Source organism: Dreissena polymorpha, chromosome 8, assembly GCF_020536995.1.
Source record: "Dreissena polymorpha isolate Duluth1 chromosome 8, UMN_Dpol_1.0, whole genome shotgun sequence".
Classification (NCBI taxonomy): domain Eukaryota; kingdom Metazoa; phylum Mollusca; class Bivalvia; order Myida; family Dreissenidae; genus Dreissena; species Dreissena polymorpha.
Genome location: NC_068362.1, coordinates 65,543,867 through 65,565,187, shown reverse-complemented (window position 1 = coordinate 65,565,187; position 21,321 = coordinate 65,543,867). Strand labels below are relative to the sequence as shown.

Genomic DNA, 21,321 nt, shown 5'->3' with positions numbered 1-21,321 from the left:
AAAAATCAGAAAGTATCATGTAACAATAATTTATTTAACATTTGATGTGTATTACCAACAAACCAAATTAACCCTTTCCCACTTAGAAGCTAAGTGAAAATGGCTATGTGCAAACAGCATAAAACCAGAACAGCCTGCGAGTAAGTCGAGTAACTCGCAGTTTGTACAAGTTTTATGCTGTTTGCTGCTCATTAATATCTAAGGGTTCGAACTGAAATCTTTAAAACTAAGATCTAGTAAGGCCTTTAATTGAATTTCACTTTCTAAGAGACAACAAATGCGGAAAAAAACAGTATCTAAGATGGTTAAGCATTGAGTGTAAATATAGACCACCTCAGCAGATGCAGCACCTGACTCATAATTTTGTCATTTGGAAATTCAACTCATACAAAAACGTGGGGATTTTATAATTCTGTGTCATGCTGGCTATACAGAGAAACATGAACTGAAGATGTTTGCTGCTTGTAAAGTACAATATGACTCAGTAATGAGTTATTTCTAGTAACAAAAATAATCTGTAACTGTATCACAATGTTTACACTTTTTTACAAGCAGTTACAGGTTTTTTACCACAAGATCATGTTTCATTTATTCTTTATTCCATTTGTCAATGATGACACTGACTAAAAACAGGATATAAGACATACATTATTGCAGAATTTTTATTTAAAATTTCAAAATAAATTCATTGTGTTGGTATGTTTTTAGAAGAGCTAATCGGGGATGAAAACACCCCACTATGCATAAGATGCAGGAACCAAAAAAATTGTTTTCTATAAAAAAAATATGACAGTAAAAAAATTATGCATGAAAAACTATTTGATAATTGGCTCAACCGTAATAAAAACTCTAATTTGAAAATTTGGAATCTTGTAGAAAAACAGGATATTAATATGCCTTCACATAACATAAGACACAAACAAACATTCATGCAGCTATATGAAACAGATACAACAAGCAAATCATGGATCTTACTTTTCTTTGCAGTGTTCTTCAAGAAACTTGGCGTTCCTTTTGAATAAGAAAAGTTTTCTGTAAAGGAAATGTAATATAATTGTTACAGGTAAAATTTTATGCTGTCCTTAATAAAACAAGAGGGCCTGAAAGGCCCAAAGTTGCTCACCCGAGATAAAAAGAAATTACCTGTTCTTCAACTACAATGTGACTAAACTATTTTTATTTTTTCCAAACTTTTATCATTTATACTAGCAATAATGCAAACAATACAAAAAATTCATATAGAAATACAGTTCATAAACTTTCAAAAGTTAATCATAGTTAAAAAAAGGTTTCGAAAACAATTATACACCTTCATGTCTAAACTTGGTCAACAGTTTGTGTTCAGTATGAGGCAAATAAAGCACTAGCTAGGATAAACAAACACCCGTGATCACTTTTATTGAAAACACTCAATTCACTTCACTCAACAAATAATTAAGAACTCACTTTCATTGTATTATTCACTTAAGTCTAATGAACGACACTTTCAGAAAACAAACAAACAAATTTTCCAATCAGAAACAAAGCAAAAATAGATATGTGCTAACAGCATAAAACCAGAACAGCCTGCGAGTAACTCGTAGTCTGTTGAGGTTTTATGCTGTTTGCTGCTCATAAGTGTCTTAGGGTTGGAAATGAAGCCTTTAAAACTTTAATCTAGTAAGAAAGGTCTTTAAATAAATAGAACTTTCTAAGGGACCACAAATGCATCAAAATATTTATCTAAGCAGTAAAGGGTTAAGCCCCGTTTGAGCAAGGCTCATGTGCCTTACATACAGGGATCATATTTTCCCGTAACATCAATCGGTCTGGATATAAATGGGGAAAAAGTACCCGAAAATTTATATCCGAAATCATGACAAATTACTTTAAAATCTATACCATTGATTTTGCCATTCATGAAGGAGGTACAATAAATGTACAAGTAACATTCCCTTAGGCATTTTTTTAATGGAACATACGAGTTTTCTCAACTGGTTTTATCATTTGCTATTTCATTGTTGTTTCGCGAGCTGTTTTATCAGACAAAAAGTTTCATTTCATCGTTGTTAATATTATTCATCTGTGAAAGTCTATAGTATACCGATGTTTTAAATCGTTGTCAACTCGATAATAGCTTACAAACATGCACTGAACCAAACAAATGTCTGTGCGTAGGTTTGCTACTGACACTAGCAAAACCAAATAATTAACAAATAATTGGTGTATGTTATAGTTTGTTGTCAAAATAACCAACGGCCGATAGTTTAGATACGTAGGGATTAAATCACGAGTGCAAAGCACGAGTGATTTGAAACCACGCATCTAATTTTCCGGTTGTGGGTTATTCAACAACAAACTATAAAGAACACAAATTATTTCGATTCTAACACGGTATTTACTAAAGATTTATACAATGTCTATTATTTTTCTTGTGTACTATTTTATGCACAGTTCTGCCCATAAAAATAACTTTCGGCTGTTCTGTCGATCAGGTCCACGACTTTCATTCATAATTATATTACCGGAATATTACGCTGGTGAAAAATGTATCGGCATGTTTTGTTTAGTTACAGCGCGTGCTTTCAGTGTATAAGATCCGCCCATAATTATTGCAGAATAACCCATAGACGATTTTCTTTTTTGTTTATATGAAAGTTTTCACGTGCCGTGTTAGAATCGTTTTTAACTTCTATCTCTATTAAATTTATTACAGTTTGCAGTGATAACAATACATTACAATTGCAACTCATTGTTTTGTATCACATGCACGTCAATGAACATCGAAGACCGATTATAATTAAACCAGTGCTTGCAGTCACCTTAGCAGACAAAACAGAGTCATTAATCCGCTGTTCACAAGTTTTTGATTCTTTGTCTGACGTGCAATAAACCGGTCCTGACCAATTTAGAGACTGCAGCGAATGGTTTATCACACCTAATCGAGATAAGAATGTCATTAGGGTGTGTTAGCATGTGCACTGTGTAATCGATTTCATGACATGGGAATTTTATCAAACAGATTCGAACCGACTGTTTGGGATTTTCAATCGGTCTTTCATGACCCCAATCGGTCTAAGACTGAGAAAATCGAAACAAATATGATCCCTGCTTACATTCCACTATACCTGAACTGTTGTTACCTGGTCTAATGAACTGGTTCACATTGTTCTTCACTCTGGGCTCAGACAGCGTGCGGCCCCGGTGTACGTAGTTCTGGGAGCTGCCGGTCTTCAGGTAACTCGTGTTGTAGAACTTCCCGTAGTTCACCTCCCGTTTCCTCTCGTAAGAAGAATCCTGGAAATAAAGGTGGAATACTTTGACTAAAAATGGACTTTTGACATTAAAATGGAAATCTGTGTGTAAAGCGTTATTTTCAATTATCAAATAGTTTTATGAAAAACAATTCAATAGCACATGATTGCCCAGGGAAACTTAAGTAACACAGTAGCTTTGTTCCTAAACTTAAAAGGAGGTGTTTACAAATCTTCAAATCTAACAGTTTTCTTCTGTGCTTGCCTCCTGATTGTTAATTTCACTGATAAGAAATACCAAAATACCAGAAATAACCAATGGAAAAAAATGTGAACAATCATCATCTTCATCATGGTTATATATCATTATCATCATCAACATTAGCAGCCGCAGTAGCATAATGTATTTTGTCACCATCAATATATTTTCTTTCCCTTAATCATCACTTTCATAGCAACATCATTATCAATTTTACACAGACCTTCCCTTCATAACAATCAGCAACAATCTCTACTCTTTTGAACAAGTGCACAAAGTTGATCTTTTTTATTAATATTTTGATTTAGTGTATCATTGTTTAATCATTTTTTGATGATGTATTTCCAGAACATTTACATTAACAATTAGTGACAATACAAAAAGCTCTGCAATCTACAATATAATGTATCATATAAACATTCAACCCATCGTCATAAGTGATTATTGTCATCATGAAGACATTATGTAATTATGTCAATTGAACACATTATCAGTACAAAACAAGTGTGTACATGCAAAATCTGAAATTGGTTTCAGGGTATGAAAAATTGGTTATCATCATCATCAGCAGCAGCAGCATTTGCCTTTGTTTATAAGTCAAATCGCACACCAATTTGTATTCAACAACCAGACTAAACATGTATTTATACTAAAAAACATATGTTTTGTGACACAACCTGGTGGCATATAGCTTCTTTCAGCAGAGGAGAAAACATTTACTGTAAGATGACATGCAAGTGCTACAAATGCCTTTGATGAAGATCAACATGCCCAATAAATGCAAACAAGCTAAGCCTTTTTTGATAGATTTGTGTTGATGCCACACAAGGTAAGCAACATAACTCACTTTTTGTCGGATCTTTCAGAGCAAATATTTAAAAAATAATTGCAAACACAAGTGACAAAACAACAAAAGATGGCAGATACAAATGAAAATTGGTGATGTAAAAAATAAAATAGTGAATGCATTAGTAATTAATTAGTAACACAAAACATTGCAATGCCAAGAAACCAGGTTTTCAACATTTAAGCCATTAATTAAAACATTAGCAAATTCGTTGAATTTATATCCCCCGCAAATATAATGCTTCTGGACCCAAAAGTGTTATATTTGACACTCAGCTAAAAAAGCATTTTTTTAAAGATGCATAGGGCCATAACTCCGTTATTAACAGATGGTGTGCAATGTCATTCAGCGTGCATCATCCTCTTATCCATATATATACTCATACCAAGTTTCAATGAAATCCGCCAAAGCACTTCCAAGATATGGCTCCGGACACAAAAGTGCCGGACGGACGGACAACGCCAAAACAATATCCCTCCACCTAATTGTGCAATACCAAGCTAGGTTTGCATGAAAGCTACATAAAAACAAAATTTCAGTGCAATGCCTCATCCAAATTGAAGTAATCATCAACTTAATGATTCATAAATAATATATAATAAACTCTTTGCTTTGATAAATATATCAACACACAGTTTTCAACTTTAAGGTGTTTAAGAACTGCCATTTAATTTGACTATTACTTGATGAGAGACCTTAGAAATGTAAACAATGTACTGCACATAATGGAAGGACACAACTTGATACATGTAGATCAGATTTGGCAACTTTACTGATCAGCAATATTAACAGAGATTAACTGTCATGCAGTCTGCAACATTTGTCTCCCTAATAGGGTATTCCACTACGACCCGATTCCCCACGATTTGTCGCGATTTCCAATATTTTGAGGTCGGGGACATTCGTAACTCAATCGGCAAAGGTCCTAACTTATTCGTTCCAAGTCGCGGGCGAGTCGTGAGCTCCCAAAAAATTGCGTCCAGTTTTTAAACATGTTTAAAATTTGACCAAGACCTCCAAGACTGAATTTAATCGCAGTTGATTCGTAACAGTGTCGTAGTGTGTTCTTGGGCATCATAATGGAATCTTGTAATTCGTGACTCAATCGGGGAATCGGTGATCACATGATCTGTCTACAAATCATTTACAACTCTCAAGAGTTCACCCCGATTGAGTTGCGAGCCCGCTAAGATTCTCGCGATTTAGTTACGAAACAGTTACAATTTTTTAAAGACTGATAAAGAAATAATATTTTTCAATCATGTTTTGTTGTCGAATAACCCAGAGTTAGGAGTATAGATGCGTAGGAATTAAATCACGAATGCGGAGCACAAGTGTTTTGATAACACGAATCTATACTCCTTACTGTGGGTTATTCGACAACAAGCCATCATAGAAAAATATTATTTCTTAACTTTTACACGATTCTGATTGATTTGCTTTAAGCTTTTGGACGTGAACAATATTTTTCAATACTCGGCCCTTCTTAGTACAAAGTTCACTATTTAGTGACGTCATTGAATTGTACAAACATTTGACGTAGTTTTCATTCATAAATATTTTGCAAATTACGTCACTTTCATTGAGAACAACACTCATAGAAACTAAATGATGTCACATGCGTTAATTCTTCTTAAAAGCTGACATGCTATAAATGTTGTCTTAATTACGTTTCTTAACAAACAAATTCTTAGCAGGCGTGGTCATGCCACTTATCACCAAATATACAATTTGTTGTTTCATTACATTTATATACATGCTACATTTTTTACATTTCTTCAAGAGCGGGATTTAAGCACGTGCATTTTACTGCAATATTTTCTTTATTTATTTGGAACTATTTTCGAAACATTAAGCTCCGCCCATAATTTATTGCAGAATAACTGTCGCATAATTGGTGTATTTCATGTATACTCCTTGTTCGGTGTAACTGAATACATAATATCTGTCTTCATGAAGAAATGCATGAATGGGCATCATATGTCATCGTCAAATTAGACGAGAAAAATGCACCAAGTTATTGCCCATGGCTGGGTTCACTAATTAGTTATGTCTATGGTAAGCACATGCAGCACTGTTAATTTGTGTATATTTTCATGTTAAATGACAGGTGAACTTTCATATATGCAGTTAAACAAACGTGGTCTCGCTTAATTATTGGCATATATATGCACAAGATATGTAAGTCACACATAAAGCCATCCCGTATCAGGTAATTCAACTCATGTTAAAGTCAATCATCCAGACAGCCGTCACCCAATTTATTTGTCCATTATTGTATAAATTGGCATCTGCGTTGTATGAAAGGAGTCCTAAGTTTGACAATCGAGTAGGGTAGTCACGCTTTCTTGACGTGGTGGCCATGTCGGCCACCGCGATGTAAAATTGTATTTCATGAACATTGGAAGCGTTGTGTTAGAAATTATTTAACAGAAATAAATCTCGATAAAAACAGAAATGAACTTTAGTTGTTACTGTGTATGATCAAGGAACACTGTGTAATTACGTGACATAACCAACACTTTATTTCCTTCTTTGTCTATAAAAAACAAGTAGCGTGCCGTGTTAGAATCAATATCAGTAGATATGGGCGCCGAATTCATGGGTGCGTTCAGTGAGGTCCTAGCTTAGTCGTGACCAATCTGCATCGTTCGTAGTACAGTCGCAGTAGATTCTTACACATCGTAGTGAAGTCGCGACCCTATTCGCAAGACTTCAACCCAACCCCACGATTCGTCGTAACATAATCGTACCACTGTCGTAACTGAATCGCAGACTGTCACGAGTCTTCCCATTCAATAAATGTGAGAAATAGTAGCGAATCGTGGGCTTGTTTTCGTAGTGGAATAGGGCCATAATGCAGATGGCTAATTGCAATTAAATTGTAGTCAGTGAACCACTGGAACTAAAGATTTGTTATTCATGTAATGGGAAAGCAAAAACTTTAATTGTATAAATGACATATAAAAATACCTTGTTTCATTGTCTTTACCTTTTCATTGTTCTTAAGCCTTTTATTCGTAAATTGTAACTTAATAAATCATTTTGCCAGCCCACAATCCCCAATATAATGATCAGAATTTGTAATTAAAGTTATCAATTGGAGAACAAGTGTTTGACACCGCCTATCTGGGATTTGAAACTAAAGTTTCCTAACCTTGTTAAAATTGAAAGGAAAAATTTGCCTTGTTTATTTGTGTTGTGTATCTCACAATACCGATTCGGTCCATTGAGTTTCCTTTTGAACAGTCCTAAAACTAGTTAACTTAAATTATTATATTAATAACAAGAGCACCGCATAACGGGTGCCGCGCTCGGCTGCAAAAGCTTGTCAGAATCGACCTTAACCTTTGACCTTAATACCCAAAATGGGTGTGGCATGTAGAAGTCATCAAGGTGCATGTACATATGCAGTTTCAAAGTTGTAGGTGGAAGCACTATGATGTTAGAGGCAAAGTTAAAGTTTTATATTAGAGGTCACAGTAACTTTGACCTTTGACCTAGTGACCCTAAAATGGGTGTGGCGTGTAGAAGTCATCAAGGTGCATGTACATATGAAGTTTCAAAGTTGTAGGTGGAAGCACTGTGATGTTAGAGGCAAAGTAAAAGTTTTATATTAAAGGTCACTGTGACCTTGACCTTTGACCTAGTGACCCAAAAATGGGTGTGGCATGTAGAAGTCATCAAGGTGCATGTACATATGAAGTTTCAAAGTTGTAGGTGGAAGCACTATGATAGGCAAAGTTAAAGTTTTATATTAGAGGTTACAGTGACCTTGACCTTTGACCTAGTGACCCAAAAAATGGTGTGGCATGTAGAACTCATCAAGGTGCATGTTCATATGAAGTTTTAAAGTTGTAGGTGGAAGCACATTAATTTTAGAGCAAATGTAAAGGTTTTAGCACGACGTCGGATGGCGAGGAGGCTATGACAATACCTCGGGTTTTCTCCGCAAACAGCCAAGCTAAAAATTGTTTTATTCACTTTTACTCTCATGAAACTCAAAAGCAATAAATGTTAAAACTTTATCAAGTTATTTTTATTAACGTTTCTATATTAAGGTAACCCTTTAAAGAAATGTGTGTTGTTTTTTTTTACAAATATCTGAAGCAGGAATACAAAATTAATGTAAATTGTATTACTTTTTATGATGAATCAAAGATAAAATGAAAAAGCCATTAAGATGTAATTTGTTGGTTGAATTTCAAATGCTTGGGGCTACATAAAAACCAATGTTTTGGAGTATGCATGGATGACCTGTGACATTAAATAGATGGCAATGTAGTGATCAGAAACATTTTGTCCGCATTTAATTTGCATTTCATTTAATAGAACAGATTTGAAGTCAAACAATCCAAATTAAATAGCTGACCATGTGCAATTTAGCCTTGACAGGTATTGGTCATTATTCCACCCTGTAATTAAGTGGAGTTAACTTCAATCTAATTTGAATAGTTTAATGCATGCTAGTATTGTAAAGTTTTGGTGGCTTGAACTGAATCTGATAAATTTCCCTGTACCTAATTAAACAAATTATTGCCCACAGAGGATCAAAACAGTTATATTTCATGTTTTTTGGGTGGTTTATATGGAAATATTAGTGATTTACAAACAACTTTTCACTCTTTAAATTTTAAGAAATGAAAAAAGAAAAGTGAATATTATCAATATTTTTCACTGTTTTACTGTGAAATAACGTCAATTTTTATAATCATGATATTATAATTTTAGCAAAATTTGAGCGCTGTGATCTTTCAGAAAAATGCAAATAAAATTGATAGAAAAAACATTATATAATGTGTTGGTTTTTTGGCAGAGTGTCGATTATAATTGTGATCAAGGAATAAGAGCTGTCTCCATAGGATGACATATGCTCCCGAAAAATGCTTTGATAGAGGTTATGTACATTTTTCAAAACCTAAACCCAGATTTTGAAACCTAAACGCGGGCCCTAAGTTCAAGGTCAAGGTTTAAAAAAAATTGTGTGTATAGTAAAGCCTTGTCCATATGCACATGCATACCAAATATGAAGGTTACATCTGAAGCGACATAGAAGTTATGAGCATTTTTCGAAACCTAAACGCAAAGTATGACAGACAGACAGACGGACGAACAGACAGACAGACAGACAGTGCGATCACTGTATGCCCTCCTTTGGGGGCATAAAAATTGTTATCACATACTGTAAAGACATTAATATATATTAAATATTTCTTACTTTTTTAAATTCTCAGTTTTAAAGCAACTTTGTGTCCATAACATTATATTGATGCCAAGAATACCAAGTCCCTCTCAATTTAACTACCTATTTCTGTCACAATAGCACTTAGAAAGAGTATTGTTCATGCTACATGTATGATTTATGTCTTATGTTAAAAGAATTTAAAAATCAAAATGATGTGTTAAAAATATTTCTTTTATAAAATAAAAGAATTTAAAAATGAAAAGCAAAATAATGTGGTAAAAGATTTATTTTTCTTTAACGTGTATAATAAGTAAAACAAGGCAAACATTAAAATTAGGAGATTTTAAGTATTCAATGTGAATAGGCTATTTATTTTCTGTTATATTTAACTACCTGCATCTCTCCCCCCCCCCCCCTTCCTCTCCCTTTCACCTGCATATATTGTGCAAAAGCAATCCCAGGAAACTGAACAGGAAATGGGTAAATCTTCTTGCCAGAACCAGCCAAAAAACCACAATAATTATTCCTATGATTTCCTGAACATTATATGGTGCCAATAAACAGTTGATACCCTAATCTGAACGCCTTGCAGAACTTCCATTTCCAAACACTTCCAATATGTTGGCACACATGACCAAGAGTAAACAAATCAATACAATCACCTCCCCTGGTCATAAATTTGTCATTAAATACAGAGTGTTCCTCTAAAATTGTTACTTGTGAATTCCTAGCTAAACATTGTGCAGCGTAAGTGTTTGATAGTGAAAGCTATAATTCAACTCCAGGAAAGTGCCATTTTTAGTAGAATGTTTATATTACCAGGGCAAACATTTTCCAGAATGTGCCGTTACAGATATATTAAAATATAATTTATCAATTTTCACAGCAATGAAATGGTAATATTTCACAATAAGACAAGATTTTATTTTTCTTTCAAATTGAAAACCCATATCAGCTTTTAAGATAGTTAAAGCCATTTTATACAGCAAATTGAAGTTAAACATTATAATTGGCAATTTCAGATAATAGTATCAAAATTCAGACTTTTTTGTTTCAACCTCTTAAAAGAAGCAAAATATATATCCTCTATTACCGTTAATTCGCGACCTTAACATTTAATGTCAATATTAAAATAATAACGCATAAAAAACAACGCTACAAACATTAACCTTTTAAAATAAATTCATTCTTCGCTGATTTGTTCCATTGTGATTTCCAAACAATGTTTTTAAAGCTCTTAAATGTCAACATTGTTGACATAAGTGTAAAGCGTCAGCCATTTTGTTTTACTACCCTTGATTCGCGGGTATGACGTCATACAAAAATTCATTGCAATGTCGAGTAATTAGGCCAAGCTAACTTATTTTTATGTCCCCCACTATAGCAGTGGAGGACATATTGTTTTTGCCCTGTCTGTTGGTTGGTCTGTTGGTTGGTTGGTCTGTTGGTTGGTTGGTTTGTGCCAACTTTAACATTTGCAATAACTTTTGCAATATTAAAGATAGCAACTTGATATTTGGCATGCATATGTATCTCATGGAGCTGCACATTTTGAGTGGTGAAAGGTCAAGGTCAAGGTTATCTTCAAAGTCAAAGGTCAAATATATGGGTCAAAATCGCTCATTAAATGTACACTTTTGCAGTATTTCAATATTCAAGATAGCAACTTGATATTTGCCATGCATGTGTATCTCATGGAGCTGCACATTTTGAGTGGTGAAAGGTCAAGGTCAAGGTCATCCTTCAAGGTCAGATGTCAAATATATGTGGCCAAAATCGCTCATTTTATGAGTACTTTTGCAATATTGAAGATAGCAACTTGATATTTGGCATGCATGTGTATCTCATGGAGCTGCACATTTTGAGTGGTGAAAGGTCAAGGTCAAGGTCATCCTTCAAGGTCAGAGGTCAAATATATGTGGCCCAAATCGCTTATTTTATGAATACTTTTGCAATATTGAAGATAGCAACTTGATATGGTGCAAATGACAAAAAAGTCAAACACGAAATAACAATAAAATATTAACATATGAACAGGGTAAATTGCATGGAAAATGGGAGCAGCTCACATAACACTTGTGTCTGGGTGGATTTTTTGAAAGACCCTGTGACATAACGTATTTTTAGGCAATCTGTATAATTTTGAGGCTCTAAGAACGGGCATATTCTTCTCCTTAACAGCTTTGTAAGCATTTATCAAGGAAGGCGGTGACTAAAGCCTATACTTCTTGCAACAATGTATAGGGATGGCCTTAACAAAACAAAAAATAAATAGAAATTAGCTTAATTGTCATTTTCTAAGAAACACACAATAAATCATGTGTTGGGAATTTCTCATGTTTTCGAAGCCTAACATTTTCATACATGGCATTGCTACTACAACAGCAAACGAGAACAAAAAATCGTGAAATCTGAATCTAGGTTAGTCGCAAATTTAGGTGAGTCGACTATAAGTACCTTAACTTCTGAAAGAAATCACAGCATGGAAACAATCACAAGCTCTGGGAGAGATAGTTCAACCGAAAAGTGCAACAATTAACACCATATGGGAACATCAGCAAAATTCAGAGTACATATTGATCCCAATGTGGCTGATATTTATGGATGAAGGTTGATATGAGGTCATATGCTGGGCCCGATTATATTCACAACTATAGAGGATCATTTGCAGAATTGCGAGAGCTTTGAGAAATATACAGCTCGATCACTATTAAAAAACAAGAGCACCGCCTTGCGGGTGCAGACCGCTCATCTATTTTTCTTTTTAAAGGTGTAAGGACCTATCTCAATTTCAATCACAAAGGAGGGAGGGTTGGAGTGGATAGGGGTGTATAGTGTGGGGGTGTGGTCATTTATAACATTATCTTCCAAAAATGAAAAAAAATGCAAAAAAAAATCTTTTTTTGGGGGGGGAGGGGATTCTTGTGTTTTTTAACCATGTTTGAAAAAAAACAAGAGATGTGTTTGTCAGAAACACAATGCCCCCTATTGCGCCGCTTTGAATATATTTTTTTTACCTTTGACCTAAAAGGATGACCTTGACCTTGAACTTCCACCACTCAAAATGTGCAGCTTTATGAGAAGGCCGCTTTGAAATATTATTTTTTTTTACCTTTGACCTTGACCTTGAAGGATGACCTTGACCTTGAACTTCCACCACTTAAAATGTGCAGCTTCATGATAACGCCGCTTTGAAATTATTTTTTTTTTTACCTTTGACCTTGAAGGATGACCTTGACCTTGAAGAATGACCTTGACCTTGAACTTCCACCACTCAAAATGTGCAGCTTCATGAGAATGCTGCTTTGAATTATTTTGTTTACCTTTGACCTTGAAGGATGATCTTGACCTTGAAGGATGACCTTGACCTTGAACTTCCACTACTCAAAATGTGCAGCTTCATGAGAACGCCGCTTTGATTTTATTTTATTTTTGACCTTGAAGGATGACCTTGACCTTGAAGTATGACCTTGACCTTGAACCTACACCACACAAAATGTGCAGCTTCATGATAACGCCGCTTTGAATTTCTTTTTTTGACATTTGACCTTGAAGAATGACCTTGACCTTGAAGAATGACCTTGACCTTGAACTTCCACCACTCAAAATGTGCAGCTTCATAATAAGCCGCTTTTAAATTTTTTATTTGTTTTTTTACCTTTGACCTTGAAGGATGACCTTGACCTTGAAGGATGACCTTGAACTTCCACCACTCAAAATATGCAGCTTCATGAGAACGCTGCTTTGATTATTTATTTTTTTGACCTTGAAGGATGACCTTGACCTTAAACTTCCACCACTCAAAATGTGCAGCTTTATGAGATAAACATGCATGCCAAATATCAAGTTGCTATCTTCAATATTAAAAAAGTTATTGCCAATGTTTAAGTTTTCAGACGGACAGACACCATATATTTGACATTTGACCTTGAAGGATGACCTTCACCTTCACCTTTCACCACTCAAAATGTTCAGCTCCATGAGATACACATGCATGCCAAATATCAAGTTGTTATCTTCAATATTAAAAAAGTTATGGCCAATGATAAAGTTTTCGGACGGACAGACACAATAAATTTGACATTTGACCTTGAAGGATGACCTTGACCTTTCACCACTTAAAATCTGCAGCTCCATGAGAAACACATGCATGCCAAATATCAAGTTGCTATCCTAAAAAGTGAAAAAGTTATGGCCAATGTTAAAGTTTTTTTTCGGACTGACAGACAGACTGACTGACAGTTCAACTGCTATATGCCACCCTACTGGGGGCATAAACATTATCTTTTGGGTGTGGGGGTGGGGGGTATAGAGTGAGGGTGTGGTGGTCATTTATTAGATGATCTTTAATTTAAAACAAAAATAATGGGGGGGAGGATGGGGGGGGGGGGTTGGACGGAGTCAATTGTGGTATGTCAGGTAAGAGTTGTTTTGTCAAAGTATCAATTAAATCTAATCATAAATAAAGAAGTTATGGCAATTTTAGCAAAATTTAATAATTTGACCTTGAGAGTCAAGGTCATTCAAAGGTCAAGGTAAAATTCAACTTGCCAGGTACAGTACCCTCATGATAGCATGAAAGTATTCAAAGTTTAAAAGCAATAGCCTTGATACTTTAGAAGTAAAGTGGATCTAAACACAAAATGTAACCATATATTCAAAGTTACTAAGTCAAAAAAGGGCCATAATTCCGTAAAAATGACAACCAGAGTTATGCAACTTGTCCTTTACTGTCCCCTTATGATAGTTTAAGAGTGTTCCAAGTATGAAAGCAATATCTATGATACTTTAGGGGTAAAGTGGACCAAAACACAAAACTTAACCAAATTTTCAAGTATAAAGGGCCCATAATTCCGTCAAAATGCCAGTCAGAGTTACATAACTTTGCCTGCACAGTCCCCTTACGTTAGTTAGTAAGTGTTGCAAGTATGAAAGCAATGGCTTTGATACTTTAGGAAAAAAGTGGACCTAAAGACAAAACTTAACCAAATTTTTAATTTTCTAAGTATAAAAAGGGCACATAATTCTGTCAAAATGCCAGTCAGAGTTACATAACTTTGCCTTCACAGTCCCCTTACGATAGTTAGTAAGTGTTGCAAGTATGAAAGCAATGGCTTTGATACTTTAGGAAAAAAGTGGACCTAAACACAAAACTTAACCAAATTTTCAATTTTCTAAAAATTAAAAGGGCACATAATTCCGTTAAAATGCCAGTCAGAGTTACATAACTTTGCCTGCACAGTCCCCTTATGATAGTTATTAAGTGTTGCAAGTATGAAAGCAATAGCTTTGATACTTAAGGAATAAAATGGACCTAAACACAAAACTTAAACCAAAATTTTCAATTTTCTAAGTATAAAAAGGGCACATTATTCTGTCAAAATGCAAGCCAGAATTATCTAACTTTGCCTGCCCAGTCCCCTCATGATAGTAAGTAAGTGTACCAAGTTTGAATGCAATAGCATTGATACTTTATGAGAAAAGTGTACCTAAACGCAAAACTTAACTGGACGCCGACACCGATGCCGACACAGATGCCAAGGTGATGACAATAGCTCATAATTTTTTTCAAAAAAAAGATGAGCTAAAAAAGATTTGTCTTATGCTTGTTTAAATAATCATAGCAGAAAATGAACATAATTAAAGCGACTTGTTACATGGTTTTAATATTTTTGACAATTTCAAGTCATAAAATGAATTGAATAAACAAACTGTAATAATTGGCATCATTTTAAATAGTTATAATAACAATGTAAAACATATAATACAAAAGTGCCACCCCAAGGGCTCACACCCTTGACCTCTGGGGCCAGCAAAAGCTAACTCTACCACCCCACCACACAGGCTGTTAAGTTTAAATGAGGAAGTTTGAACGATATGTTTGTAATGTGTTTTTACATCGATAAAAAGCCTTTCAAGCACATTATTATTTTTCCAATTTTGATTGATAACTATCCATAAACAAACCATGTTAGTAATAAGTATTATTCTGACATTTTTTTCGAAAATTGTCTTTTTGCCAAACTGTGAAATAGTGCCTTTTAAATTATGTAAATGGTCAAAACTATTTTAAAAACCACTTTTTATAAATCCATATGAACAGATTATCACAAGGCCTTTGATCCCTTATTCTACTGCCCTCAATCACTTTAACATACAAAGTGTCATCTCACAGGCATTTTGTTCAGACTTAAACTGATATTTATTCTTATCAGGCTTTTATATTCGAGAAAATTAAAACAGTGCTTCAATCTGGTAAAATCAACAGGATTGGTTATGAATTCTGTTAAAGATCTTCAAAAAAGTAATGCATGTTATGGATGGTCAAATTAAATAAAGAATGTCTTAATTGCCATCCTTAATGTAGAATATTAAAAAAACAAACATTTTTGTCTTTTATGATAATTCGGTACCATGTTTCTATGTGAAGTATGCTTTTAAGAAGAATCTTCTACATTCTAGGCAATAAGTATACATGTGTTAGCAAGACGTTATGACAAGTTAATGTACCTATACTATTTTACAGGCAAAAGCAATCGTCTCATGAGCTCTGCTTATCTTGACATAGCTTGAACAATTCCAGAAGCTACCATGAAAAAAGAAGAAAGCAATAAAGGTCTATTTGGGTATTGTGTAGTTTATTTGATTTTATTGTTACAAAGTTCCACAATGTTAAAAGCTCAGAGGCAAAACAACCAGTCTGTAATATAATTGCGTGTGTATGCTTTTCAAAGTTTGGGTCCTGCCGAGAGTGAAGCTGCAGCACTCCTACATTATTAACTCGCTTAATCCTCTACCCCTTATAAACGCACTTAGATGCATTTGTAGTCCCTTAAAAAATCAAATGTATAAAGGATATTTGTTGGATCCGGTGGATTATCGATTTTAATTCACGAGTGATCATTGAAAATAATATTTTCACGAGTGGCGCAGCCACGAGTGAAAAAATATATTTTCTATGATCAAGAGTGAATTAAAATCTATAATCCACCGAATCCAACAAATTTTCTTTTTATTTAATGCAATTTTCACAGTTTATATACATTGTTCAAGAGTTTAACTAAAGAATTTTGCTGGGATAATGACGTCATTTCGTCAAAAAAATGACGTCAATTCACAGTAAACAATGAATTATTAATAATTCTCACTGATAATTTTCACTGTTTGAAACAGAATTATCTGAGTTTTAATTCACTGATATTTCTCTATAAACCACCGGAAAGCATTAAATAAAAAATCTTTTTTCTTTGAATTAAGTCTTAAAGGCTTAATTTCCAACGTTAAGATACTAATGAGCAGCAAATATCAGGCTGTTCTGGTTTTATGCTGTTTGCAAAAGTCATTTTCACTTTGCTTCTGTTTGGATATATAGGATCTGGCAAGAGTTGTCATATCATACCATATTTTATTAAACGAGTTCAGGAATTGTGTTAGTAAGCGAGCCTTTGGCAAGCTTTTTAATGAATTTTCTGGACGAGTTTAATAACATATGGTATGATATTACGAGTGTCAGATCTTTTTTATCACATGCTTTTAAATAAGCAAATTAAATAAATATTTACACAAACATAATGATAAATCCCGAATGTTGTTTACATTTCGTGACGTCATTTGACGTTGCAACGTCATTTCAGCAAAATAACAAAATGCGATTGGTTAATAAACAAAAACTAAGCCAATGAAAACGCTTAACAATGTTGTATTACACATGTGTAATATAAAAAAATATGTAATGGTTATATTACATGGGAAACAGGGTATGGCATGTGATAATAAGGGCTATTAGCATCCCCCAAGTTTAGCTTTATATTTAATCCTAGCTGCTATTTCAAGTTATTATTACAACTGTCTCCCATGATATGACCCCCAAAACAACATGGCAACATTAAACAATATGTATATGACAACATTATCTGACTGATATTAAACAATTCTCATGACCACAATCTCAAAGGCTAAAATTAACCCCAAAAGGTTTGATTAAACTAATACCAATTCCCATAGACTCCCATCTGTCATCTCTGTAAACCTTTTTCTCGAATTTCCTATACGTTTTTATCAAATTTTGCATTAGGGTATTTTGATTCCTGGTATCATTTTAATGATGGATCTGTCCTTTTCCAAAATATGCAATCAAAAAGATACCATCCTACAACTTCTAAGAAAGTAAAATTTACCCAAAGGCAACCATCCTCGGGAAACAGAGTTTCCAAAGTTAGATTTTACCAAAGGCATGTAATTGAATAAACCCGTCACAATCATTCATCTTTCAACATAGTCCCTGATCAAATGCACTGGAATGTTGCAGACACACATAAGATGGGTGCGCTGCTTAATTCTTTTTAACCAGAAGAGAAAAGGAACCCTTTAGAAATAGGCACTACCGGTACTTTCAAATGGACAACAGAGGGATACAACATGATTTAGTGTAATGTAACTGAAAACCAGTCTGGTTGTGCTAACTATGTATAATTAACATTTATAATGGTATTACACAATTCTTACGACAACCACTATCTCTTAGGCTGTGACCCCAAAACCAGTCTGCAACAATGCTTCTGATAGGAGTGTCACATTTTTGGTAGTGATCCAACTCTGATAATTACCCCAGATATCAAACTCATCTGGCACACTCCAGTAAGAAAGTATTTTTTCTAATCAGAAAATTCCTGGCCTGTGCAAGATTTTCTAGAAGTTTCTTGGTACACTCATTACCGCCCCCATGTTGACTGGAACCAATTGCCATCTTTGTTAAATTCTTTTGCAAATCTAATAATTAAATGATGATATTGTTGCCAATATATTGATGATTATAATGCAAGTTCAACAGTTTTGCACTCAACCCTACCATTGACTTAATAAAGATACATTAATACACTCACAGCTTAAATAAAATGTTTAATTAGAGGGACCGTTCCTCGTTTTTGTATATTGACAAAATTGAAAAAAAAAATGTTTCAGATATGCACATTCCCATTTTAGTTATGATATTTGCGAGCTTACACTGTAGTACTGAACATTTACCATGCTCTAAAATATCTATTATATGCATCTTTTGACAATTTAAAAACTTGATTTTATAAAGCGTTCAATACATGAAACACTTGAATGATTTGGGGAGTTCTGTTGTTACCATTATATTTTGTGACATTATAATGATTGCATAATTATATAATGTATAATATACACCACTCACTGCATGAGCACAGATGGCCCAGTGGTTTCAGTTCCAAACTTGTACTCCAAGGGTCAGTTTGATCCCAGTTGCAGATAACTTTTTTTCTTTCTTTGATTTTATTCTTATTTTTAACTGGAGCTTATAATTTAGTATCAATGTTTACATTTATAAAATTAAAGCATTTAATGAAAATTTTCAATACATGCCATAATCACTGAAAAGGTCCATTTAAGGTTAGGTAACAATCCACATTAAACGATGTTTATGTGCATGTAATTACCAGAAATCTAGGTCAAATCCTCAACTGACATTATAATTTCTCAGGTCAAAGACATGACTCCTGGAGAAGCAGAATTAGATAATCTGGATTTTAACTAATTACAGCCAACTTTCCTGATCATTTAACTTGCTTTTGCCAACCCAGGTGCCTAGATACTACTGAAATACATAATGAGGACATACTATTAACCATCAAGGAACACATAACTGTCACAAGCAAACAGTCTGTTTGATCAGCAGGTTTACATAAAAAATGCCTGATAAGCCATTCTTGCTTTCAGGGAAGGTGGAAAACGCCATTATAGATGGACTCATGAAGTCCTTGCTGTAAATTCCTGTGAAGAAATATCAGCCTAAGAGGACTTGTGAAATCATTTCTTTCAATTGGCTTGGAACAAAAGATCCTTACAAGAACTAATGCAGTGAATCCATGTAGGTCTTCCTATCAAATTGCTGGACAAAAATGCACCTTATGTGGACTCATGCAGCACTTTATGTCAAATGACTGCGAAATGGCTGGGCAAGAATGGAACCCCAGATTAACTATTGCAATTTGTGCTGTTAAATTGATGGGCAAAAAATGGAACCCTAGATAAAGTACTGCAGTCCTTGCTATCAAATGGCTGGGCAAAAATGGAACCCTAGATAAACTACTGAAGTCCTTACTGTCAAATGGCTGGGTTAAAATGGAACCCTAGATAAACTATTGCAGTCATTGCTGTTAAATGGTTGAGTTAGAATGGAACCCTAGATAAACTATTGCAGTCATTGCTGTAAAATGGTTGAGTTAGAATTGAACCAAAGATAAACTACTGCAGTCCTTGCTGTTAAATGGCTGGGCAAGAATGGATCCCCAAATAAATTACTGCAGTTCTTGCTGTCAAATGGCAGGGCAAGAATGGAACCCTATTGCTGTAAAAAGGCTGGGCAATAATGGAAACCTAGATAAACTACTGCAGTCATTGCTGTCAAATAGGTGGGTAAGAATGGAACCCTAGATAAACTACTGCAGTCATTGTTGTCAACTGGCAGGACAAGAATGGAACACTAGATAAACTACTGCAGTCATTGCTGTTAAATAGCTGGGTAAGAATGGAACCATAGATAAACTACTGCAGCAATTGCTGTCAAATGGCTGGGTAAGAATGGAACCCTAGATAAACTACTGCAGTCATTGCTGTCAAATGGCAAGACAAGAATGGAACCCTAGATAAACTACTGCAGTCATTGCTGTTAAATAGCTGGGTAAGAATGGAACCATAGATAAACTACTGCAGTAATTGCTGTCAAATGGCTGGGTAAGAATGGAACCATAGATAAACTACTGCAGTCATTGCTGTCAAATGACATGGTTAGAATGGTACCCTAGATAAACTATTGCAGTCATTGCTGGCAAATGTCTTGGTTAGAATGGAACCCTAGATAAACTACTGCAGTCCTTGCTGTTAAATGGCTGGGCAAGAATGGAACCCTAGATAAACTACTGCAGTAATTGCTGTCAAATGGCCAGGTAAAAATGGTACCCTAGATAAACTACTGCAGTTCTTGCTGTTAATTGGCTGGGCAAGAATGGAACCCCAGATAAACTATTGCAGTCATTGCTGTCAAATGGCTTGGTTAGATGATGGTACCCTAAATAAACTACTGCAGTCCTTGCTGTCAAATGGCTGGGCAAGAATGGAACCCTAGATGAACTACTGCAGTCCTTGCTGTTAAATGGCTGGGCAAAAATTTAACCCCAGATAAAGTACTGCAGTCCTTGCTGTTAAATGGCTGCGCAAGAATGGAACTCAAGATACACTACTGCAATCTGTGCTGTCAAATAGCTAGGCAAGAATGGAAATCTATTTAGACTCTTGCAAACCTTTCTGTTAATTAGTGGACAAGAATGGAGCTCAAGATCAAAGTGTGTTTAAATCCTTCTGCAAATAGCTGAACCAGGAGTTCCCATTTTTTCTTTTTTTTCTAAGGCACATTCAATTTCTCAATGGTGCATGGGGGATTTCATTGATGTGTTTCTGATTGATTGGGAAAAGCCAGGCTCTCAACAAAGTAATTGATTGATCCATGATGTAAAGTGGTATTATGGCAGTTTGTCTTTGGTGCTTGTTACTTGCTTATAAAATTCTCTTAAAAACAACAGCACATGCTTAGAAAGTAAAATGCTGTAGCAAAATGATATAAGACAAAATCAACAACCTAAAATTGAGTAAAATATTTAAATTCTGACTACACAAATAGATACTTCAAAATTACAAGATATTAGAATCAAAACATGAATACAGTTATTGTAATATGCACAACCTTAGCATATTTATTTGTTTTCATTTCAAACTAAAA

The 21,321-nt window shown here is 34.6% G+C and overlaps 2 protein-coding genes and 1 long non-coding RNA gene across 12 annotated transcripts in view; 2 read left to right on the top strand and 1 right to left on the bottom strand.

Annotated features, from left to right (window-relative positions):
• LOC127842801 (ubiquitin carboxyl-terminal hydrolase 15-like) overlaps positions 1-21,321 on the top strand; it is a 240,426-nt gene that overhangs the window by 99,673 nt on the left and 119,432 nt on the right. The gene's annotated exons all lie outside the window — the stretch shown is intronic.
• Positions 1-21,321, bottom strand: part of LOC127842799 (uncharacterized) — a 290,851-nt gene that overhangs the window by 208,441 nt on the left and 61,089 nt on the right. For all 9 annotated transcript variants that reach the window (XM_052372516.1, XM_052372515.1, XM_052372513.1 and 6 more), the window contains 2 exons: positions 3,123-3,276; positions 976-1,032 (listed from right to left, as the gene is read on the bottom strand). In XM_052372516.1, coding sequence (XP_052228476.1) covers positions 976-1,032; positions 3,123-3,276 — 211 coding nt within the window. The remainder of the gene's footprint in view (positions 1-975; positions 1,033-3,122; positions 3,277-21,321) is intronic.
• LOC127842809 (uncharacterized) lies at positions 10,222-21,130 on the top strand. Its single transcript, XR_008031885.1, has 3 exons — positions 10,222-10,271; positions 16,051-16,140; positions 19,263-21,130. It is a non-coding gene; the product is annotated as an uncharacterized LOC127842809 (long non-coding RNA).